This window comes from Triturus cristatus, chromosome 7 (genome assembly GCF_964204655.1).
Source record: "Triturus cristatus chromosome 7, aTriCri1.1, whole genome shotgun sequence".
Lineage (NCBI taxonomy): Eukaryota > Metazoa > Chordata > Amphibia > Caudata > Salamandridae > Triturus > Triturus cristatus.
In genome coordinates, this window is record NC_140590.1 from 346,638,670 (window position 1) to 346,664,913 (window position 26,244).

The 26,244-nt window shown below is 43.4% G+C and overlaps 1 protein-coding gene across 2 annotated transcripts in view; it reads left to right on the forward strand.

Moving 5' to 3' along the window:
• The window catches only part of PRKCG (protein kinase C gamma), a 1,134,441-nt gene that overhangs the window by 816,997 nt on the left and 291,200 nt on the right, over positions 1–26,244 (forward strand). For both annotated transcript variants that reach the window (XM_085616481.1, XM_085616482.1), the window contains exon 5: positions 1,984–2,115. In XM_085616481.1, coding sequence (XP_085472607.1) covers positions 1,984–2,115 — 132 coding nt within the window. The remainder of the gene's footprint in view (positions 1–1,983; positions 2,116–26,244) is intronic.

The following is a 26,244-nucleotide window of genomic DNA, read 5'->3' on the forward strand; positions in this document are numbered from 1 at the left end:
CTGTTTGTTATTTATTTGAATTTTTAGAAGGCCCCATCGGTGCACTTTGCTACAGGGCCACTCCATTTGCTAAACATAATTTTTTACACCTTTACATTTTATTTACTTATGTTCTTTAATTTACTGCTCCAAGTGTATAAACCATCTTGGAACGGTAAATCAAAAAATAAAATGGCAGCTTTGTCCTGACACATATGCGTGTACATGTCATCACGCTGGGGCCGCAGTAGTATCATGGCACATATGTGCACATGCATGATGACATGCGTATCTTTATATAGTACTGAGCTTCTTTTGTTTTGCCCATGGTGAAAAGCATTGGCAAATCTAAAAAGTGTGCTCAATTGGCTTTGCTTGTCCTTGTTTTCTAAGTGACAAGGTACAACACATTTTAGTAAGAATTGTCTAGATCCAAATTTCGGGACAGTAATCAAATCTAGTCCTGGTTCTTGGATAAATTGTTTCTATCAAACAGGATATAGAAAATTCTGCACTTCTTCTCACTTCCCGTCACTGGTAGCAACCAGCCTGTACATTAAGGGTCATATTTATAGCTTGGCGAATGGGATACTCTGTCACAAAGTGGTTGATGTCCTATCAGGCATATTTCAAGCACATTATAGCCTGTGGCACTTGCAATGCGCCCAACGGATATGTGTTAACTTTCCCCGAGTGCGAAGACTACCCCGAGACTGCAGGGCCTCCCCCACGAGTGCTGAGACTACCCCATAACTATCAGGCCTCTGCCACGAGTGTGGCGGCCCTTTGTGAATCAGGGTTAGGGAAACACTGGGACCCCGATATTTTAACCAGGGGTGATGATTAATATTTAGCGAACAATGGTTCAGATGTGGCCTAAAAAAGTCCAGAAATACAAAGGGTTACACAGCTATCAATTAGTCAAATGAAATGAATTCAGTGGGGAGCAGTAGGGAGCAAAAAGATGAATATGTAGAGGGGAATGTAGGTCACAGGGGTGACGAGTATTTATTTCCACGAAATCAATTATAGAGTGCTCACATACATAGAAAGCGTGGTGTGAAAATAGTGACAGTGGGTTTTAAAAAGACATCGCATTGACAACAAAGAACAGCTGAATTCCTTAAGTGATTTATATAATTTTTATCGGAATTCATGTTGTGAAATGGTCGACGGAATTTCGAACCCAATTATTGGGGTTCATCTTCAGGACAAAGTGAGCAAGGCGTGTGCTAGAAATAAAGTCGATCGATCTTAGGAAGAGTTCCAGTTCGTCATTCAACTGGTAGGAATGGATCAAGAGCTCGGGGTTAGAATTTGATGCAAGCTTAATCAAATGAAGGCAGCTGGGCAAATTGGGAAACCGCCACGTCAATTTCCGTGATTTGATCGTGAGGCAACAGGTCAGTAAATGGGTGCCTGAACCCCAATAATTGGGTTTGAAACGCCGCCGACCATTTCACAACATGAATTCCGTTAAAAATTGTATATATCACTTAAGGAATTCAGTAAAAGGCTGACCTTTGCTTCCTTTTGTGGACTCTGTGCGAGCACCATAATGCAAAAGCATGGTGCAGGTTTCCCATCCCACAGAAGAATACTGCTTTACTGCAAGGGAATACGCTTGGCTTTGGAAGCCCGTGTTTCAAGGTGTAGTATCGGAGAGGGAGAACATATTTTTGACGCTAAACTCTTCAGGGATCAAAGCCTAAATGTCAAAGGATTCTTTCTTTCTTAGTATGGGTTTTCTAACAACGGGATTTCGTTGAGAGAAGGTCCAAGTGTCGGGTAGTAACAGTTCTAGCTGTGTAAATATATATAGGGTGGTACAATTCTTTAGTGGTCATCTTTTAATTGCAGTGCGAAGAAACCCATTGTGGCTCTGCAGATGACTGGTGTAGGTTGTGTGGAATAGCTACAGAAAACATCATTCTGGAAGATTTTAGAAATACCAATAGTGATATATTAATTATTAATAGTTCCTCTCCCTTTACCCTTCCACAGGCTGTGAAATGAATGTGCACAAGCGGTGTGTACAGAGTGTGCCCAGTCTCTGTGGTGTGGACCACACGGAGCGGCGCGGGAGGCTGCACATCAAGGTGGAGGCGCTGAGCGAGGAAGAGGTGCAGGTCACAGGTAGGTTGAACCAGGAAGAGGTTCAAATCACAGGCAGGCTAGGGAAGGAGGAAGCTGAACCAGGAAGAGGTTCAATTCACACCTAGGCTACGGAAGGAGAGGTGCAGGTCCCAGGTAGACTGAACCAGGAAGTGGTTCAAATCAAAAGCAGGCTAGGGAAGGGCATGTGCAGGTCACAGGTAGGCTGACCCAGGAAGAGGTTCAAATCAAAAGCAGGCTTGGGAAGGGCATGTGCAGGTCACAGGTAGGCTAAACCAGGAAGAGGTTCAAATGAAAAGCAGGCTAGGGAAGGGCATGTGCAGGTCACAGGTAGTCTGAACCAGGAAGAGGATCAAATCACTGGTAGGCTAGGGAAGGAGAGGTGCAGGTCCCAGGTAAGATGAATCAGGAAGCGGATCAAATCACAGGTTGGCTAGGAAAGGAGAGGGGCAGGTGACAGGTAGGCCGAACCAGGAAGAGGTTCATATCACAGATAGGCTAGGGAAGGATGGGGCAGATCAGAGGTAGGCTGAACCAGGAAGAGGTTCAAATCACAGGCAAGCTAGGAAAGGAGAGGGGCAGGTCACAGGTAAGATGAATCAGGAAGAGGATCAAATCACAGGTAGACTAGGATAGGAGAGGGGCAGGTGACAGGTAGGCTTAACCAGGAAGAGGTTCATATCAAAGATAGGCTAGGGAAGGAGAGGGGCAGGTGACAGGTAGGCTGAACCAGGAAGAGGTTCATATCAAAGATAGGCTAGGGAAGGAGAGGGGCAGGTCACAGGTAGGCTGAACCAGGAAGAGGTTCAAATCACAGATAGGCTAGGGAAGGAAAAGTGGAGTTCCCAGGTAGACTGGGCTAGGAAGATGGGCAGGTCGTAGGCTAAAACCAGGAAGAGGTTCAGTTTGAAAGTACTTGAGGAATGGAGAAGTGCAGTCACAAATAGAAAGGGAGATGGGAAGGAGCATATAGAGGTTGAGAAACTGAGATAAGTAGGTCAGTGATCAGAGCAGGGAGATAAGCAAATCACACGCAGACTGGGAGAAGGGAAGCTCACAAGTCAACATAGACTGCAAAGACAGCTTTTATTAAAATATAAAACCAGAATACAGACTGGAAATACCCCAACTACACATTAATATCTAGCTACAAATCATCTATCATGCATCAAATTTCTAAATTCACCCAAACTCACTTAGAAGATAGAAGATGATTGGAATGTTTATCTATCCAATCATTTGGGGACAAGTATTTGAAAGGAGGATGAAGAGCAAGTAAACCCTTTTAGGGAGATATTTTTGTACGGTCTATATTTTGGAGAATTTATTTGTGCAAAATATATTATTGCAGCCTGTTTTCTTTGCGCCTGTGTGAAGGGGAGGTAAATGGGATGTTATTTGAGGATGAGGTGCACATGTCTAGAGAGGTACATTTCAAGTGCTGTGTGTATGTTTAACATTGTTTTGCCTTGCATGTCATCAGGAGGTAACCTGCCACAAGGTGGCGCCACTTAGACCAATGTGACCCATATGCCCATGTACAGTCACATGGCCAGGGTCGGATTGGTAAATCAGGCACTCGGGCAACGGTCGGGGGGCCGGTATCTGAGTTCCAGCTGTGGGCTGCTTCTTTGGGCAGCCTAGAGGGTCCGATTTGGGCGGTGTCTGCATTGCTAGGATGCCGCAAGCGGCCCAGTGCGTGCCTGAGTGGCCTTTCCGGAGGCAGATGGGCCTCTATTACCTCCCTTTTACCAAGGGGCAGAGGTGTCACTCCCTTTCTCTAGCTTGGCCAGCCCATTAATGTATTCAGGTTGAGTGGCGGTGGGAGGCCTGAGATAAAATGGCCTCACTTGTTTTCAGGTGTGTTTCACCTGTGTGAACTAATCCTTGCATTTATTTTTATCTAAGTAAAGTTAAGAAAGCATGCCTCTATCAGAGACCCGCCCCCCGCCCCTCCCGAAGCAGTTTTTTGCAGAACGGCAATATGCAAATGTGAACCACTTTTTTTTCGCGTGCCCGGGCCTATTTTTGATCCCAATCCAACCCTGCACATGACCTCACCCTCCCTCCTGAGCCTTTTGTTGCAAATACACTTGGCCTTCTCTGACCACGACCGACATTTAATACTCAAGAGGCAGAGCGGTAGAGAGATCCCTAAAGAGTAATTGTAATCTGCCCCTCACCCAGGCCAAATGTGTGTCAATCAGTAACCGTTAGCCGAGCACAATGTGTAATCCATGGTAAAAAGTTTTTACAGTTTGACCCTGACATGCATCTACATGGTTCTTGTTCATGCATTTCGTTTTAGTGGATGGGAGCCTCAGTGGCATAGCTTCAGGGAGGAGGAGGGGGGGAAGGGTTTGCAGTGGTACACCCCCCCCCCCGTAATAAATTAATTTTTGGATGATTAGTTGGGTACAGGTGCTCTCAGTCGGGTATGGCGAGGTGTCTGTCGGATTTCACTTCGGATTTTTGCATTAGCACAGTGTCAAAAGCAAACTCTCTCATCTCTGTTTTAAAAGTCCACATTCCTCTCCCTTTCCACTGCCCCTTAAGCCCCTCTCATGTGCCCTGCTCACCGTATAAAGTATGTGCCGGTCTGAAGCTCACACCCCCAATCTTAATGACCAATCTATGCCCCTGGTGAGCCTTTACTTTTTCAATGCTAGTGTTGTGTATGTTTGGATTGCACATGTCTCGCAGGTATTCTGCATTGCTGTAGCATCACCGAGTCCTCCGCAGCCCTGCAGGCCCATGCAGTCACATAATGTTGCCCTTCCTCCTTTACCCCCATTCTTGCTGTTTGATTGAGATCTATTACACTTACTTAACCTCAACTTCCAGGGTGTCCAGGTGAACGGTGGAGTGAGTGGCAAAGGGCGTCTTTCCTTTGAGTTTTTCCTGTTTAGGCCTTTTACGACCTAAAAGGGCCAGTGGCCAAATATCCTGCCCGTTCTATCCTTCAAAGTACCTTAAACTCCTTGCTCTATACTCTCCCATTCTCATTAATGCAAATACATTCTTTCTACAGGTTTTTTGAAGTTTCACAAACACCAGTGGGTTGCACATTCACTGCTTCTGGGTGGACACCGCAAACTCTCAAATGAGGTTTATGTAATAATACTTGGTGAGCTCCTGCACCACCCCATTGGGTGGCACACTATAGACCTATTACTGAGGTTTCTGTGAAGTTGTTAGGTTGTGCCTTCACTGTTTCTGCGTAGTACCCCATAGGCTCTCTAATTAAGTGTCTCTGAATTTCCTTGGTATGTGCTTTCCACCATCTCTAGGTGGATCCATCAATCCGCTACTGAGATGTATGTGTTCCACCTCTATGGTTTGCAGCTGGTGCACCATAGACTCTACCACAGTGAAGTTACTTGAGTTGCAACTTCACCACCTCTTCATGGGCCCTATAGACCCTTCACTGAGATGCATCTGAATCTGAGGTACTTCAGAGACTCACTACTGTAGTATCTGCAGTATTCCTTGCCCCACCACTTCTTGTTAGACTCTCCTTGGCTACTAGTTTGTGACTTGCCACATTTGTTTGTCTCATGAGTCTATATTATTTGTGAGCCTGCATGCTCAAATCTGACCTTTGGGCCATGGCTGCCTGCAACAAGTGTTTAAGTTGTGAAAAATGAGTACTGGTGCCCAAAGCTCTGATTGGAAGTCCATGTCTGGTGCTATTAATTGTTGGTGTGCAAAATACCAAGGCTGCATAGTCTTGAATCCTCCTCATGCATCTTGATTCCGCTTGCAGACACTCCCAGCCTATTTATCTCACTCTTGCAGGTTCCTTCTTCCTCCCTTTGTAACAGTGTTTCTGTCTTTCTCTTCGTCTTTTCCCCATTGTGTGTTTTTCATTTTCTTCCTTTTGGTAAATGTCAGTTCAGGAAAAATTGGTGCCAGTGCCCAAAAATGAGTGCCACTGGCCCCCACCGGCAACCCCCGGCTCAAATTATGCACAACCAGTGCATACCTGCAGATTACTACTAAGTCACTTCTATCAAGTTTCTAACGAACATTAACTACACCTGCATGCAAGTTTCATCTCTACACTGATACTTCACTCATCTACGGAGGCTACCCAGTGCATACTCCGGCTGAATTAATGAGAACATTCTTGTTAGTAGCTCCTACCTTATTTTGGGTGGACCCCATAGAGAATTTATCTTGGTGTCTGTTGATAGCGTATGTCATGATATGCTCCTCAGTGGCTCATCTGTGGAGCCTATAGAACATTGATATAACACATGCCCTCATGTTGGTTGTTTCCCGGTTGCTACTAGATAGCCCTTAAAGAGCAGTACAATGGCTCTGTTTCTTCCTACATGCTTGTGGGTTACTTCTCATCACTCTTGGATGAACTTGGATCATTTACCTTGGCTGACTGCATACAGTGTGTGATGATGTAACAAGCACTGTGAGATAATAGAAAGTTGGAGTTAGAAGGTTGGGGTAAAATGATATGTATACAGGGCAGTTGGAGAAGGGCCTGAAGGGAAGAGCACCGTTTCAGGGGCCCTGAAGAGACTGAGCAGTCTAATGCTGGTTATCACAATGGCAAGGATCGGGACACATCTATGCGGCATGGAGTAAGAGAATTCTGGTGGCTGCACTCATCCCTAAGAGCTTAAACTGAGGCGATGCAAATCAGAGGTTGACGAGCGGTGATGCGGCATATATTGAGTAATCGCCCGCAGTGAGTAATCGCACATTATGACGCTCTCAAGATAGTGCAGCATAGTGCTAAAAACAATGGGGCAGATTTACAAGTCCCGTACGCCACTTTTGCGCTGCCTTTGCGTCACTTCTGTGATGCAGCGGCGCCGTAAAGCCAGCGCCATGCTGTGGGGTATTTACAACGTGACACATCTAGGGTGATGCGTCATGTTGTAAAGCCCTGCGCCACATGAAACCTGCGTCGGTTTCTTGTGGGCGTTCCGGCGCGGGGGGGGTTCCGGAGCAGGAACGCCTCGGAAAAGTGGCTAAGTGAAATCTGCAAGATTTCACTCAGTCATTTTTCCAACCCCGCTGCGTCAAAACCTTACGTCTGCTTGTAGCAGGCGTAAGGAGTGATGCAGCACCCCCGAGCAGTGCTGGAGTTGCGTCGCGCTTGCGACTCAACTCCAGCACTGCGTCACCTTTACGGCATCAGATGCGTCACGCATCTGTCTATTCTTGCACCATGGTGTGCCACATTGTAAATGCGGCGCATCCATGGGGGCGCCAGAGGTTTCTGCCATTCCGCAAAATAACTGGCGCATCCCTGCTGATATGCAGGGATGCGCCAGTTATTGTAAATCTGCCCCGTAATTTTGAAGCAGGGCGCAGATTGAAGTGCACGTGCGCCCTTTGCTTTCAGTTGAAAGGCGCTACTCGACCTATCTATGAATGATTAATGCTGGTTATCACATCGTACGTGTCTGCAGTTGGAACGTAAAGATGATCTGCCATCATTGCCTGCATCAGTGCATGCCTTCGGCTGCTATGTCATTCATGGATGGAGCCCATAGGTACCTGCTCAATCAGACACAATAAGGAATCCATGTAAGTTGCATGTGTCCTGGCTTTCACTCCTTTTCCTGCCATCACATGCCTAAGCATAACAACCTAGGAAAAGATAGGAGCACCACCGACTAACTCACACAGAGCAACAAAACCCTTCTCACATATGAGACACTGAAATTCAGCATTCTTCCAAACAACCACTCCTCCATGGAGTAGAAAGATTCCTGTCCACTAAAGTGCGTCGGCGTCTTTTCAGTGGTATTTAGAGCTTTATGAATGCAAGTATGATCCAACACAATCTCACAAGTTACTGATTTACATAAGGAGGGGCATGCAGAATAGAGAAGGATAAACCAATAGCAGAGGTAGGTCACAGATATCTGGCGAATGAGAGGCGCAGGTCACAGCAGGTAGGTTTGGAAAGGAGAACTGTGAGTCACCGGGAAGCTGTGGAAGAGCTGTGTAGGGCACAGGTTGGATAGGGAGGGAGAAGTAAATGCACACTGTGCTCTATTGACTTCTACGAATGCGAATGTGAATGATAAATGAGATTGCTTTAAGCAAACTGCAAGTCGTTGAAAATATGGCAGCACGTCTCATTCTTAATCTTTGAGCTGGGACAGCATCTGTCCCTCCTCTGCACACGCTTCAATAGCTACCAATTTTGCAAGAGAATCCTCTCCAAGGTTTGCTGCCTGACTCACAAGTCTTTGCGGGGCACTGTGCCAAGCTACCTTACCTCAAAGCTTGTCCACTATCGTCCATGTAGAGTTTTGAGATTTAGTGATAAAGCTCTGCTGGCAGTTCCACGTATCACAAAATCTTGCTCAGGAGGAAGATCCTTCTCTTACCTGGCTACCCTTTTGTGGAATAGGCTCCCATTTCATATACGCCAATGAACAGCTAATTTAATTTTAGGAAATTTCTCAGAACTGTGTTATTTCAGGCTTATCATTCTACTCTTAAGCTTATTTTGCTGTTTTGCGCCAAGATACCCCTCATTGGGTGATTTATGCACATTATAAATTAAATTAACATAACATAATTTACTGGGTATACAGGGGAAGACGTGGTGTGAGGAACAGGAAATAAATATGAGCGAGAATACAAGGCATTGATATAATTTTGCCTATGTTTATGGGTGCAGTGTTGGGAAGAGGTACAGCGTGCGCATGTGTGTGTTACATGCAAGGGTCCTGAATGGCACCGGGTGGTGTGTTTGCTTCTCGCATTGGATTAGCATGAGGGAATGTAGGGAAAGGCTATTGAGCAGTATTTCCTAAGGGCAAAAATAGTAACAGTATCATGTTTGGAATAGATGAGTTCGTAATGGCGCATCCTATCCGGTAGTGCGAGTGGATTCGACATTACGTGTGTGGAAATGTCACTTTTGGGAAAGTGGATAGTTCTATGCTCATGGCTCTGTGTGCCTGTCGGCCTGTCTCCAATTCACAACTACATGCTAGTGAGACAGCTACATCTGAGCATTCCTAATTGAAGGCCATAAACTAGGGGCACAAGGGTAACTGCGGACCTCTGACTCTGAGGGGCCTTTCTTGGCGGGTTTACATGGGGGTGGAATTGGTACCTGCATTCTAAGGGGCAGGGTCTTGGCCCCATTAAAGATAGTGATCTAACCTCCCAGGGACAGAATTTAGAGAGGGCCTTTGCATTTCAAAGGTGGCTTCTTGAACTGATTGCATCTTCAAAAGCCTTCGTGGGTATAGCTACTGGGATTCTGGACTTAGCAGCCAGAGACGCTTTTGGATTTGGAACCATACTAGGCTGGTTCAACACTGGGACATCAACACAAGGAATCATTAGAGCAGGAGGGACTGCAACTGGAATGCATGCAGAGGTGTAGTGGCCTGGAACTTGTACTCCATGAAGGGGACAATCACTTGGTGGATTTTGTCTGAACGTTGCTAGCCTACAGCTAAGTGCCAACTGTCAATGCTTGGGTCCTGAAGTACTCTTCAGGGGCCAGTGAGATGGCATCCTGTCCACGAGATCCCAGGGACACAAAGGATCTCACTGTCTCCACAATATCATAAGGACTGCACTGTGTGCAGCGGAGACAGGTGCAGAGGAGTGTGCTCGTAAAAATCAGCAGCCACCTGAGGTACCGGGATGTGAGGAGTTCAAGGAGTGTGGGGAAAGCTTGCAGAGTCCGAGGGACCCTTGCTTGCAACTAGTAGACCTGTGCTAGCTTGCACTCCGGAGCGTGTGGTGTCCAAGGGGTGTTGGGGGAACCTGAGCCGGGAACTGAAACAATCTTCGGCCTCCAGATCGGGGGGATGAAAATGCCTGACATTGAGACATCTGTCTGTGATTGTTGGTTCTCTCTCCCAGGACCATGCCGGAAAGGTGCTTTGTTGTGGAGAACACCGTGATGAGGCCCAAGGGGTTGCTTGTGTTTTGTGGGCTGTCAGGGGCTGTGGCAGGTCAATCTTCCGCTTGAGGAGAAAACATTTCTCCAGACTTAGAAGTTTGTCAACTTCATGGGTCACCACTTTTGTTCTACCGGGAGGATCACGCTCCCGCACTCATGCAGGTGCCGCCGCGCACCTGGAGGTGTAATCTGGATGGACAAAACAAAGTAACTGTTTATTTCCGTGTTAGGTGGTCTTCTGACTGTCTAGTCAACGGGGCGCCAGCAGGGGCAATGTGTATCGTTGGATGGTGTAGTTGGATGACTGTGGGGCTGGGTCACGAGGCGTAGTCAAAGACCAATGAATGTTTGACTTTTCTGCTAATGGGAAAGTTTGGCAATTGCATTTCTTTATTTTTGATTTCAGTGGAGAAGGTTTGACATTTGCCTATAACTGTAAAGTGTATATACAATGTGTATCTCGTTTTGATACGTACATACACATTTTTGTGGCATAGACAGTGTGTTGCAAGTGTGGTGTTGTGCCAATACTTTACATTAAATCTCCAAGAATAAGCCTGACTGCTCGGTGCCAAGATACCAGAGGGTGAGCACAGGATATCAGACAAGTGTATAGTACTCATCCAATTTGGTGGTGGATTCTGGCTGGCTGTGATGCATCCCAGCCAGCCTGAAACCGGTGGGTCTAACACTTCCTTTTTATGATGCCTACTCAACTTCCTCTCAAGTTTTATACAAATGTGGATAAGCTTTTATCCAAATTTATTTGGATAAACAAAACCCCTCGTATAAGTTATAAAAAATTAAGAATAGCAAAGTTTAATGGTGGTTGTGGTTTGCCAGATTTTCTTAATGATCTTAAAGTGTTTATTTTAAAGCAAGGTTCTTTTTGGTTCAGGTATTTAATTGTTTATGGACTTCCAATGCAAAGCTTTTACATGCTTCTAATTGTTGGCATTGTAATCTCAATTCACGCTCGTTAAGACATGCTTTTTCAATGCAATATTGTTTCTAAGTATGCAAGGAAGTTTGGGATGTTATCACATAAACCTTTAAAATATCAGACAATCTTTCGTACGATATGTTGATTTGTAAGTCTATTTCACTTTCCACAAACTTGTCTGATTTAAATAACAAACTTCTAGACTTTCTAGTATCTGCTGTTTTAAAATTAATTACTACTCATTGGAAAAATGCTTCATTACTATCAATTCATGCATGCTGGTTATGCATAATTTTTACTAGAAGAGGAACTAATTTTACTCTGTTGGGCGTAGTTCATAACACACCTACTTAGCACTTATTTTGGAAACCGATTGATGAATATATAGCTTTATATTTATAAACAGGTTTTACTAATATATCATATAATTGATTATTATGTAAGAATTTTGAGGTAGAAGTAAGTAGTTCCATTAAGATTTTTCTGTTAAGGCATTTTTGTTTAATTCTTTTTATTTTGAATAGTATTTTACAATTGTCATTGTATAGGTACATTTATCATTTTAATGTTATTTTGCAATCTTTTATGTACCTCTTTCGGTGCTCTTTTTTTGTATGGTCTTTAGTCTTATCAAAAATTCAATAAAAGTTTTTGAACACAAAAATCGACCAGTGACATATTTTGTTTAATAAAAAGGAATCCCGACATCTGTCCTCAGGAATCAAGTGACTGGGCATTATAGAGATTTTACTTTGTTCCATGTCTCACGTCATTGTACACATGTAAAGCTCTATAATACGACTAATGCAAGTTGTTTACAAACCTCTTGCTAATAAACAAAAACGGGCAGAGACTTGGTTCTTACTGCATCACTCAGTGCAAGATTAAATAAAGTGTTTAATAATTGACTTTAATTTTCTACATGGGCACGACATTTGTAACAGAAATGTAGTACAAAAATGGCAAATAACAGTACACAGCATGATAGACTGATAAGGTGATAAACAAAGTTGATCATGTGAAGGAGGTCTTGTACAAAGGATGTATTCGATTGTAATTGCATATACATTGTGCTTACTACCCCTGACGTAGTGGTGGGAACTAAGGCAAGTGGCTAGCAAGTGTTATTAGGTACTGCTAGTTATTGAAATTAGTCTTGTTCGCTCAAGCTAACCATTCCATGTATTCACTCCAGTTATTTGTGGTAGATTAAATTAGCAGTCGTTAGATGTTCTCATAAAGATACTATTTTGTGCTGGATACACAGAAGAAAAACAAAAAGAAGATTTACAAAAGTTAAATGAGAGTTTCACTGCAGACCTCTTTGCTGTTCAGTACATAATACTCCATATTAGAGGTAGTTTTATAGTCACTGAGTGTGGTGAAAGCTGGGACCTTAGGGGGCAGGTGGTTTATGTGTGACTAGTAATTATTCGTGTGCAGTAGGTCAGTAGTGCCACACTAGGCCCAAGAATCTACTGTTCATGAGATAAGCCAGAAAATATGATTAAATGTATGAGCTGCGCAACCATAAGGGTTCAATAGACACTGTAACATGTTTGTTTAAAAAATGCAAACAAATTTGGTTTAAAAAACTAATTATAGTGGCCCTGTGTTTTTAGCGGGAGAGTGGCATAAGGACAAGTTTTAAGTATGTCAGCAGGTTGAAAAAATTACGGCCCTTATTTAAATGCTGCTGGTACATAAATGTCTCTTAGTCCTTGCCTCTGCCCCGGAAGGATTATTTGCTGTTTCAAAGGCACTAGAACATTAAGGGCCCGATTACGAGTTTGGCGGTCCATACGACGTCCTAACTCACGGTGAAAGCACAGTGGCAGTCGTGGACCAGCGCACCAGTGGTCCGACCGCCATATTGTGGGTACAGTGGTCAGACCTCAATAGGACCACCGCAACCTTCAGGGATCCGTGATCCCTGGCGGTGCCGCAGCGGTCTGAGGTCTGCAATATGTTGGTGGTGCTGCTGCTGCATTGCCAAGCATATTACGATTTTTCTCACATCCTCCTGTTTCATGATGGTGAGCCAGCCATGAAAAGGGTGGCATTGAGGAAACTTAGGGGGCCGTCTAGGGTCCCCTGTTCCCTCAGGACCTTGGGATTCATGCAGGGGGCACATAGCGTGCCCCCCTGCCTGCATGCACCCCCTTACCTGCATGGCATGGACTTTACAGTCCATGTGTGCAGTAATGGGCTTTGGCGCTCCCCTTGCGATGTCTTTTTAATAACTCATAATCTGGCGGGTGGGCAGCTGTGAGGTTTGGCGGTGTGGGAGCGGTGCTGTGGCGTGGCAGGCCACTCCCACACCGCCAAACTCATAATCAGGCCCTAAGATCTTTCAGTAAAGTGTTCCAGCTTTCTTTGCCTTACCACCTCAGTAATGTAGGCAAAAGGGCCTTTTTCATCTTGGATATTTATATAGCTCTGAAACTCCCTGCCTGATGGATTTCATTTGGAGGATTCCGTCTCCAATTTTAGATCTGGCACTAAGGTCCATTTTCTTTCATACTCCTTCCTGCTAAAGTTGTTTCAAGTAGTGGCGTAGGAAGGGGGGTGGGGTGGGGGCGGGCCGCCCCGGTTGTCATCACTGAGTGTGGTGACAAAATGGCAATAATATGTGTTTTAAACAATTATTTTTGCCATTTTGTCAAGCCGGGAATGATAAGAAATGTTCCGCACTGGGTACCACCTGACCTTGCTACGCCCCTGGTTTCAAGTCATAGTGCTCATAGCACCTAGAGACATACTAACTCACCATGGGGCATATTATCAAGACAGGCGATAAAATTATCGCCGCTTTAGCGGCAGAAAACTGCCGCTAAAACGGCGATAATGGGCTTGATAATATGCTCTATGGAATTCCAATTGAAGCTCAGGTTATGTCCTTCACATCTAACATGGAATTCCATAGAGCATATTATCAAGCCCATTATCGCCGTCTTAGCGGCAGTTTTCTGCCGCTAAAGCGGTGATAATTTTATCGTCTGGCTTGATAATATGCCCCTATGTAAATATTGGCATCATCGTCGCCAGAGAGACAGCTGTCCCTGTAACAAAAGCGGTTCGACTGTGCTTCTGTTTTAATAACAAGAGAATCAGCTTTTTCTTTGACGGGGATTCGGATCCGAGTTGACAAAAGCACAGGGCCGAGGGATGGCTGGAGAAGCCAGGTCTAATTTACTACTGAAAGGGACTAGTTGATTCTAATCTCCGGCTATTTTACCTGTGCTAGAATCCCGTCTGTAGTATAATGAAAGCGCCAGGTCTGGGGCAAAGAGAAACGTGTTGAACTTCATTCTTTGTGGATGCAATATTCGGTTTTTAATTGTTTTACCTGAAGTTCTTCTAATCCTGGAAATAAGGAGCGCTTGTTTAGTTTCCTGGTGGTATAGCCCCATCTGGTGGACAAGTAATTTTCTTTTTACTTCTGATGCATGGTGATTTGAATCTCCTTTCCTTCTGTAGAGAGTAGTATTTAATTGCTATTTTATGTGCACCTTTAAATGGGTGAAAAGAATGTAGTGTTCACTGTATTCTTTAATCTAGAATGTTGATAGTGCATTTTTCATTCTGTACCTGCTGTTCAACTGGATCTGTCATGGGTCTCTGCAATGGAAATAAAGCTTTCAGCTTTTAACTACATTACTTGAAGTGTCAGCTTCATCTTTCTTGGAAAGGACTTCCTACATTTATTGGCGACGATTTGACTTGACTGAAGACCCACGGACCTATTGGATTTATTGCGTTTATCTCGACCTTTCCACACATGCACTAATGATTATTTTCTGCACTGGAAAGGCACTTCGTTCTGTGTTTCAAGATACCAGGGGGCTGATTTATGATGACTGGCGCATCCCTGCATATCAGCAGGGATGCGCCAGTTATTATGCGCCACAGCTGCGCCACCATGGATGCGCCGCATTTATAATGCGGCGCACCATGGGGCAAAAACGGCACAGATGCGTGACGCATCTGTGCCGAAAAGTGGCGCATTGCTGGAGTTGCGTCGCAAGCGCGACGCAGCTCCAGCAATGATCTGGGGGGCCCTATCTTTAAAATGCTGCGTCAATCCTTACGCCTGCTTTAAGCAGGCGCAGGGTTTTGACGCAGCATGGGCCTAAAAGTGACTGAGTGAAATCTTGTAGATTTCACTCAGCCACTTTTAGGAGGCGTTCCTGCGCCGGAACGCCCCCACCTGCCCTGGAACGCCTACATGTGGCGCAGGGCTTTACAACGTGACGCATCTCCCAGATGCGTCACGTTGTAAATACCCCGCACCATCGCGCAGGATTTGCGCCGCTGCTGCGTCACAAAAGTGACGCAACGGCGGCGCAAAAGTGGCGCAAGTGCAGCATAAATCTGCCCCCATATTTTCAAGCAGTTACGATCGTCTTTTATTTATCTCATATCTTTTGGGATTTTCTGCAAATGACTTCCTCACTACGATCTCTACGAATGGCTATCTGCTTCTGAGGCTGACATTGGATTTCTACTGTAATGTACTTTCATTTGCTCAGACTTACTGTGCTTTATTCAGTGCGTGGAAGTGTGTTGTTTGACTGTGCACAAGAGTTGGTGTTTACATTTGAAGCTGGTTTCCACCGTTACTCTCTTGCTTTCCTTTGAAAGTGCCTTCGTTCCGTGGTTCATGTTTCCTGCTCCGTCTCCGTTATGCAGCGCTCATTCTGACATCATCCTGGTTTCTTCAAGATAGGTTCCAACGCAAGTGGATCATCACGTTGAAGTCGCTCTACATGTAAATGTGTAATCGTGTGATTCACGCCATGGCGGCCTTCTTTTCTGCACAATTTCTTCCGGTATAAGCACACAAACTGGAAACTTTTCGGACAAGGATTTCACCGGTGCTTACATTCCGTGATAAGCACACGAATTTGGAGTAGTTGCTGTTCATCACATGTTTCATTGGTGACAATCAGGCACATGCATCAACCCCAAAACCGGTCGCAAACGGGCAGATTCTCAGAATCTGCCCCTTTGCGACCGGTATTTTTGCATTTGGGATGCATCATCCCAAATGCAAAAATCGCTATTGAAGGAATCTCAAAATAGCGATTCCTTAAATAGCGATTGCATTTAAGGAATCCCTAATTGAGATTCCTTAAATGCAATGCATGAAAGTTTAAAAAATAGCGATTTCGCTACTAGCGGGAGCAAATTACCATGAAGCTGGACTTCATGGTAATTTGCTAAAACTTAGAAAAATGCACTTATTTGCATTTTTCTAAGTTTCACGTTGCGCACACACATCCCTTAGAGCATGTGTGTATGCAACATGTGTGCAGAGTTCAAATACATGGGTGCAATAGGGTGTCATTTTGACACCCTTGCACCCTAGAAATTGCGGGAGCAATTTGCGAGTACCTATTGGTACTCGCAAATTGCTCCCGCAATCTCCACTGCATTCCTATGGGCCTGGAGGCCCATAGGAATGAATGGGAAGACATTCATTAATTGCGACTCGCAATTTGTGAGTCGCAATTAATGAATGTTAAGGAATCGCTATTTTAATAGCGATTCCTACATGCATAGGCTTTTGCGAGTCCTTAATTGCGAGTCCTTAATACTCGCAATTAAGGACTCGCAAAAGCTTTTCTTGATGCATGTGCCAGAATATCTTTAATTTCTAATTTTCTTCTACTGTACACTTTGTGCTTTAATTATTTTACGTGTGGTTTGTTTCTCACACTATTATATAACTGATAAGTGCTTATTACTATTTACATTATGGCCTCTTCATCAAACAATGTAATGCAACCACCACCATTTTTACAAAACCCAGGTTAACCCCTCACTCCTTGGCATAAATGGTATAGAATCTTTGATAATTATGTAGAAGCAATTGATGCGACTAAATATTCTGCATCAAGGAAAAGAGCACTTTTGTTCAACCATTTAGGTAGCGCAGGTCAAGATGTTTTTGATAATTTGCCTGTTATTCCAGCTCTATCTAGTGATGAAACATGGAATGTTTTTTCTGAAGCTTTAGCAAGATTAGGAAAACATTATATTGATGAACCATCTGTCATGGTTGAGCGTCATATGTTCTTTAAGCGTAAACAAACACAGGAGGAATCAATTGAAGACTATTTAGCTGTTTTGCGTGTGTTGGCAGCTAAATGTCAATTTGGTTCATATTTAGACATATCCTTGCATGACCAATTAGTTTTCAATTGTTATAACAAAAAGATACAAGAATGCATCTTAACATGCAAAAATCCTTCCCTTGAAGAAGTAATGGACATTGCAAGAAGTATTGAACAATCTGTAGTTTCATCAAAAGTTTTACCCCAAGATTCTGCTAGTAAAGCTTCTAGCAGTTCAGGAGTTATACATGTTGCTTCCAATGTTAATTCTAACGAACCTGAGGTAAATGTTGTATCCACAACATTTAAACCAAGTATTAATGTTGAAAAAAAAGGTTCTTGTTATAGATGTGGATCTAAGTATCATATGGGCAATAACGTGAATTGTCCTGCACAAGGTAAAACAATTGGCCACTTTTATACAGTTTGCAGATCAGTTAAACATGGGAGCAAAGTTAATTTTCTCAATGGTGAAGAAGATGATCTTTGTCAAGCCATGAGTAATACCTTGTCTACTATTGAGATTAACACATTACGTGGTAATACCAAAAGATACAAGGGTCCCTTATGCACTGTATTAATAGGACGTATTGACATCAACGTCATGGCTGATTCAGGTTCGCCAATCATGATATTAGATGAAAAGGCTTTCAAAAAATTCTGGGCTTAAGTTCTTCACAAACCTACTGATGTCAACCCTAAGGCGTTGGGGGAATTTGATATCATCATGTCTGGTTATTTTTCAGATTCCATCAAATTTAAAGGTAGAGAAATTTATACCAAAATCTACGTTGCTCTGAATGGTCGTGATATTTTAGGGTTGCAAGATCAAGCGAATTTAGGGATTATTTAAAACCTGGACATTCAGAACCTGTTATCTTAGGTGATCTGCCAATTTTATCTGTTGCACAAGAAACTGATCTCCAAACTAATGAGGATTCTGCATTAGCGAATTTATTCTCCAAATATACAAGTGTGTTTTCTGAAAAAGTAGGTTTGGTTAAAGGTTTCCAACACACCATTAAACTTAAAAATAATGCTATTCCAGTTGTTCAAAAATGCAGACCTGTCCCTTTGTCTGCCAGAGAGGATTTAAGAAAAATGCTTGATGATTTATGTTTACAAGATGTTATAACACCAGTAGAATCCTCTGAATGGGTTTCTGCGGCCGTTGTCGCACGCAAAACTTCGGGTGAGATTCATTTATGTGCTGATTTAATAGTACTTAACCGCAATATTGTGGTGGACTGCCATCCCCTACCCAGAATTCAAGAAATGATGGCTAATTTGGGTGGTAGTAGGTATTTCACCACAATTGATTTAAGATCAGCGTATCATCAGATTTCGCTCTCTAAAGAGTCTCAGTCGCTAAACACATTTGGTACTCCTTTTGGAGTCTATATGTATAAAAGTATGCCTTTCGGATTAGCATCCGCTGCTAGTGTTTTTCAACGATTAATGGACCAATTGTTTACACATATTAATGGGAACCAAGCTTTCCAGGAAGATATCTTAATTCATACAGCTACGTTAGAATCACATTATACCCTACTGGATAAGGTGTTACAAAAACTAAAAACTGTCGGTATGACTATTAACAAGAACAAATGCAAGTTTGTTACGCAGGATGTTGACTATTTAGGGCACAGTATTTCTGTCAGTGGTATAAAACCTAAGCTATCTGTAATTAATGCTATCAAGGATGCTCCCAGACCTCAGGATAAAGATTAATTGAGAGCATTTTTAGGGTTTAGTGAATATTATGCTTGTTTTGTACAGAGTTATGCTATTATTGTGCAACCTCTCAGGGATTTGTTAAAAAAAATGCTAAACACATTCGGTCTGAGGAAACTCAACAGTCATTTGATTCTGTAAAAAAATAATTTTGGAGGCTCCAGCTTTTAGAGCTATTACTCATGGTCAAACCAGCATTGTGACTGTGGATGCCAGCTCTAAAGTATTAGGTGCTGTATTAAGTCAGATGATTGGTGGTTAGGCTTTCGCCTCCAGAACATTAAGTAGTGCTGAAGCTAATTATAGCACAATTAAGAGGGAGGCTTTAGCGTGCTCTTGGGCCGTGGAAAAATTTAAGATGTATATTTGGGGTTCAAGATTCAGATCACAAACCTTTAATGTATATGCTTGGGGACAGTTGCTCAAACAAAGCTTCTTCTAGATTGATTAGACTGCTAGCTAGGCTACAAGAATTTAACTTTGATATTAAATATATTCCAGGTGGTAAAAATGTCAGGGCAGACTGTTTGTCACGTATTCCTTTGGAAGGTGGAGAAATGGATGATCCAATTAAGGACAGTGATTGTGATGTTGTTTTTACCATTAATGATTTGACACAGAATAGCAAGTTAACTGAAAACGAATGGATTGAATGTGATAGAAAAGATCTTTGTCTTGAAAGGGTGAAGAGATTTTCAGTCAATGGTTGGCCATGCGATAGAAGCTTGTCTATGCAAGACAAATGTTTTCCGCAAGTAGCTGCCGAATTTTCTATTGTAAATGACATTTTAGTTCGGGAAGACAAATTTGTACCACCTGAGGGTCTGAGAAGTAAAATCATTTCCCTTGCCCATGAATGGCATTTAGGGATCTCTAGTACAGTTCACTAGATTAAGGATGTATACTGGTGGCCAAGTATTGCCGGTCAAGTTAAGTCTTTTGTAGATAAATGTCCTGAGTGTATATGTTCTGATAAACATTGGCGCACATCCAACACTCCTTTGTGTCCAGTAGAATGGCCAAAAGGTCCTTGGCAGAAGTTAGGATTGGATTTTTCTGGCCCCTTTAACCTGCTTGGGAGTGATATTCAGTATTTGATTGTAATCATTGATTACTTTTCAAAGTGGTTGTATTTTTCTTTTGTGAGAAATTCAGATTCAAAGTCAGTCATTTCGTTGCTACAACGTCTATTTTTGATAGAAGGTCTTCCTGACGAAATTGTGACTGATAATGGCACTCATTTTATATCTAATGAATTTGAAAGTTTTATGGGTGAGGTTTCTGTCAAGCATATTTTAGTACCTTTGTATAGTCCGGCTTCAAATGGTCTTGTAGAGAGAGCAAACAAGTTGTTGAAAGAAGGTGTGCAAACAGCTATGGCAAACAGTTTGGATGTGTTCAAGTATGTACGTGAAAAAGTTTGGAATTACAACACAACACCCCATTCAACCACTAATGTTTCTCCTTATGTGTTATTGAGGGGTAGGAAACCAATTCCTCTATATAGTGCATCGTGGTTGAAGGATAAAGTGGGAAATACAAATGCTCACACAGTTGATTTGCATAAGGTCAGAGAACATATGAAAGATAAACAAAGATTGTATAAAGAGAATTATGACGTGAGAAAACATGTTAAAGTAACTTCTTTGGCTCCAGGTGATTGGGTTCTTATCAAGAAACCCATAAAGGTTTGCAAAGGACAGTCTAGGTTTTCAGAACCTGTCAGAATTGTTAAAATATCCAAAATGGTGGTTATGTTACAGAATCGTGGGTGGTGGAATCGTAATGCTGTAGTTAAACTTACAGAGGAACAAGCAAAGATAATCTGTAAAAGAGTCAAAACTCAATCTGATTCTGATTGGTTTGATCTTGGTGATCTCACTCATAAGCATAACAATCTTGATAATATAACTCGTTCTTCTCATTCTTCTGAGGATAGGGGAGAAGGTGATGCTGATGCTATTTCTGTTCATAGACGTATGGATGAAAATGCTATTACAGATAATATTAGAGGATCTGGGGATAGTAAACAAGTAAGGTGCAGTTCTCGAATTAGAGCTACTGCTTTTCTTACCCTCCCTATGTTGAAGCTGTGATAGACCTAGCTGACAAGGTTTCAAATTACTATGTGACATTTTCATAATTTCAGTGTGATTATGAGTGACATTTCAACGACTATGAGTGACACTTAAATCCTTGCGAGCAAAATCAAGCTATAAAGACGAGGGAAATATATAAATATCAGAAATTACACCCGTTTGAGCAACAAGAACCTCTAAAACCTCTTAAAACTGCTGCAGAGCAGGCACCAGAAATGGAAAGGCACTAACCTAGCTAACCCAATTATACTGTTAAAGAAATGTGCAACCAATACAGCCCCGCAGCCAGCGGCTTTCACAGAGCTACTCCATACCACAGGCACTGACCAGGTGGCTCTGATAACTTAACAGTGCTGGCGCTAAAAGTATTTGGACCAGCACCAGGGAGCAGCGCGCTAGTGCTATTAATAATTTAAAGCACATTTGAAGCAGTGAGAGGGAGATACCTTAGTGAGGCACTACTTACTTTGCTAGGTGACTCTCCAGGAGCCGCAATTGGTACAGGATGCCTCTACGCAGCGACACGGGGCAAACGCCGGCTGGGCATAATTCTGTGACCCTTTAGCAGCTGCGCAGGGACAAGATTTGACCTCTCAAGAACCTTGTACAAACGGCTGGTATGTTTCTCAAGGTAGAAATCCTACACCCAACTAGGATGTCTGGCGCAGCTCTGTCAATAAGCTGACTTGCCCTCCCCTAGAAAGCAAATATTCTACTCCACAAGAGGCTTAGCAGATGCAGTGAAACAGGTGAAGGAGGTGCACGGTTGCAAGTAACACATTCAACCCTTCTGTCACACACTGTGATACGCTCTACCATTCCATCAAGTCACACTTGCCCATGTACCGTGCAACATGATCCTGTATCACTCTGCCCAATTCCCCCTCTGTCACCTGGAACTTACCACCGGCTTGCCTTTGACAGCGTGGGCCATTGCTGCTTCCACACCATTGTTTAGGGCACCGTGGTGTCTACTCCAGCCCTCAGCCACTATGGCTCCACCCCCTTGTTGCCGCGCTAGCAGGCTCCAAATGAATGCACACTGCCCAGCCCCAACTGCGTCTGGGGTTGAAAGTTACAAATCTGACGCTGCCTTGTTTTGCTTGGAGAGAGCAGTCAGTAGAAAACAGAAATGAGTGCACAGGAGTTAGTCAGTCAGTTAAAATCAATCCGTCAGTATTGGTGCATGATTTCTAGCGCTCCTGAGGAGGCTCTATTATGCGTGACTTTGCATTTCAGTGCAGTGATGTGGACCACCAGACTTCACTGAAATGCATTAGTCTATCACCTGATGAGTGTTACTTTGTACAGAGAGGCTATAACAAAGGAGCTTTTAGTGCTGCTTTGACTCTTTCACTCACTCTTTCTCACTCTCTCTCCCGTCCCCTCCATCTGTTGAAGAGAGTGGGAGACATTTGCATGCAGTCCTTTGCACTGGCAGTCTGACGCAAGGTAGCTTTGAACACAAGAACTTCCATCAACAGCCTTAACCATAACCACCGCCTTTTGCCTAATCCTAACATTGGCAACTACCATAACCTTTATCGCAACCTTGACATTATCTCTCACTATAACCCCTGCTTCTAATCCAACAATGCTTTCCTCATCCATGCTCAAAAATAAGCATTATAATTAAAACCACCTATACAGAAGGAGCGCTTATTGATAATGTTCAAAAGCTAATTGCTTCATTGTTCGTATCCTTCAAGAAAAGTCCATAGGCAGTCTTCAATAAACAGCCAATTTGTGTTTTATTTCAAAATCTTCCAATTATTGCATCTAGAAGCCATTACAATGAACAATCAAGTCAACGCGTTTCGTCCACATTGGACATCATCAGGGCTGTAGATTGAAAGAACACAAATGCATCAATGAATGATTCAATGGAGTTATCCTTTACAAGCGCTAGACAATTTGTTTTATATATAAACATACCCAACAGTTATGTCATTATGTTATTACATCCACAGTGATACTTGCCTATATCCAATCTTGAAATCCTAACTAGTCTTTGTGCAAAAAAGACTGCCTCCTCCAAACACCTTATCATTTAGTATAATGACTCTATCGTGAGAACACAAAATAATTTACATCACATCCACCTCATTTTTACTGATGGCCCTAAGTCAAGCCCATGTCCACCATCTGGAATGAATCATTTACCTTCAAAAAATGCTTGTAATCAGATTACCTCCATACCTTCTCATCTTCAGTATCGATATTATTATAGGGTTTAATGTTTCAAGCCGCCTCCCAAGCACCCGCAGCCAATCTCACTTTATTCTATTAAACTAAGCAAAACGTGCATGTGAGAAGTTGGCCTGGTGTAGTCCACTAGTTATAGTGGGCAGCTTGTACCAGTCCAGACAACCCTTATTGATGATATGTTTAAAGACAACCTTTATTGAAAGCTATCCTAGTGGTAGCTATGGAGAGCAGCCTTCAGGCTAAGTCTTGAAGGAGTGTAAGGCAGCTTGGTTACCAGATTATAACCTCTTGAATCCCTAAATGAAAGGAGAACCACAAAAGGTATATATAAAATATATTTATTTATTTCTAAACACTCACTACTAATCTCTTTATGAGATTAGAGTCCAAGTTACACAACAATACAGTTCTGAAACAACAGTAAATAGCACAATATACAATGGGCCCTAGGGGCGGACCAAACCATATATTAAGAAAGTGGTATAAGAACCACGACTTGACTAGACACAGTGACTAGAGCACGTAGAATTGCTGGGACCCCAAGGAACCACCCAAGGTAGTGACACAGGAGACCCACGGGGATGCATGCAGTGTGAGAACACAGGCGCGAGCCCCGTACTATTCTATAGGAAAGTCATGGTTGGAATTTTAGAAGTTAAGGACACTTAGGAGAGGACACTCTATATGTATGAGTAATTGTTATGTAAAAGATTTGACTATAAATACAGTTGGTTGGTCAGTTTATATTGATAACAAGACAGAAAACTGCTATTATTTTTTCCTTTCATTTTTTAACAGCCTACCCGCAACATAAAAGTATTTGTACAGTGAGGCGAGTGATTAAAACCCCATGCCCTGATGAATTTGCCACAACATAAGTAAATGGCAATGAAAAATGTTGGCCTTCTTGGCAAAGGTTAGCAACATGCGGTGCTTTTAACCTGAGTAAGCTCAAAAGTGCGAATAAAGAGGGAGACCTGAAAGTGAGTCTTAACTCAATTTTACAAATTGCTTGGAACAACTGGTTCTTTGCAATACACGGGGTTCTTTTTCTGTTTGGGGATAGTAAACTTTCTTTCTCTTATCTGATCTCTTTCTTCTTCACTGGACACTAACTTCTTGATTTCTGTGAGTGGGCAACCAATGATGATAGACGTGGGCATACTGGCGAGAACCGGCTGGTAGCCTCCCTGGTGTTGCGTACGTGAGGTGCCATATCACTCTTACACTTATTTCTTTGAGTATCCTTCACTCACTTGCTGTGGGGGAGGTATCATATGGTTGCGGAGTGATGGTTTGCAGTTTTTTATCTATAAACTCGAGAGGTCTAGGACTACATTATATTGGACATGGTGCCAGAGATTGGGTGGAGATAGGTATCCCCACTAGAGGAGTAGGTCCTAAGAAAAATTGCGGACTCTCTATGTGCCAAGCCTTTGTTGTTTTGATGCATTTCAAACAACCCTGGAATAATGGTTCCAAAAGCTGCAGAGGGGCTCTGCTCATGCATGGGCACCGTCTCACATGAAACCCAGAACCCTGCCTTCAAGATTGTTAAGGCATTCCATAGGGGTGACTGATAGGTTTACATGTGCAGTGATATGGAGAGATATCGTGAACCTATAACTCAGTAAGGGGTGCATGCACCACCTTACCCAGGCTGCAGTAGCAGACCTGTGGTGTCATTGTGGAAGGCTTCCCAGGGGTGACATAATACATGCTGCAGCCCCTGGGGTACCTATGTCCTGGGTACATAGTATACCATTTACTAGGGACCTATAAGTGTGCCCCAGAATCCAATCTAGAGTGTACCTAAAGTACCGGTAATCAATTTAGAGAAGAAGCTGCTAGGCTGGGTCCTGTTTAGCAGGGCCCCAGCCAGACTAAAGTCGAAAAAAAGTGAAACATCAGCACAAAGTGGGGGTAACCATAAGAAGCAGATCCTACTCTCCTACAGTGCATACCTCCAATTTCCATACTCTTTGAAGACTCCGTAATACCTGTTAAGGCTTTATCCATTCATCCCCTTATTGAGGGTCTATCTACAAAAAATATATAAAATACACACATATGTGTAAATCACATCAGGCTCACACATTGCCACCCACATTCTTTTACTACTGAAAGATTTTATAATCTTCACTGTCATCATTTAGCTACCGGCGGGGGGCTTACGCTCGACCCTCCCCCAAGTGCCCATACAGAGCCAATACCCAGTACTCCTGCACAACAAAAGGCACAATCGGTATGACCGTACAGCAGTTACAGTGACCGCAACCCCAAAACAATGTTTCCTTCCATTTGTGAATCTAACCTGAGATTCAGTGCGTTCATGTCCAACGCAGCATCCATTCCCGCCATAAACTAACCACAAAATCTGGCCTTATATTTCCCACCTCCCAGACTTTTCCCCAACTCCGTCACGGACATCATCTCCCCGCATGCCATCGCGTCCACCAACTACACCCTACTGGGAGATCTCAACTTCCACCTCGACAACCAACTGGACCCCAGCACCACATCCCTCGTGAACAACCTCCACAACACTGGACTCCGCCAGATCGTGACTGAACCCACGCACACACCCTCGACCCCCTCTTCACAACAGGAAACTCCATCACCTTCAGCCACACCACCGAACTCCCATGGAGTGACCTTCGATGTGTCCACTTCACCTTCAGAACACCCACCATCCACAGGCATCAGCACCTGCTCCCACGAAGAAACTGGACCAGAATCACAGACGACCAGCTAACCTCATCACACAGCAACCCCACCCCCACCCCCACCCATCACGGAAAACGACAACCCCAACACCGCAGCCCGAACCCTGCACAGATGGATCTCCAACAGCACCAAAACCATAGCCCCCTCAAGAAAAACAACAACACCCATGCCAAGAAAGGTAGGTGGTTCACCACCGAACTTCGAGAGTCCAGACGCACTTGCCGCCGCCTCGAAAAGGCCTGGAGGAACCCCAAATCCACAGAAGCCCACCACCAACTCATCAGAAAAACGAGAAAAAAAGCCATTGAAGACAGAATCTCCACTCATGCACACAACAGCAAAGGAGTTCGCCCAACCCACCAGCGAGTCCACGACATCCCTCCTTCACAAGACCTGTGCGACAAACGCAGC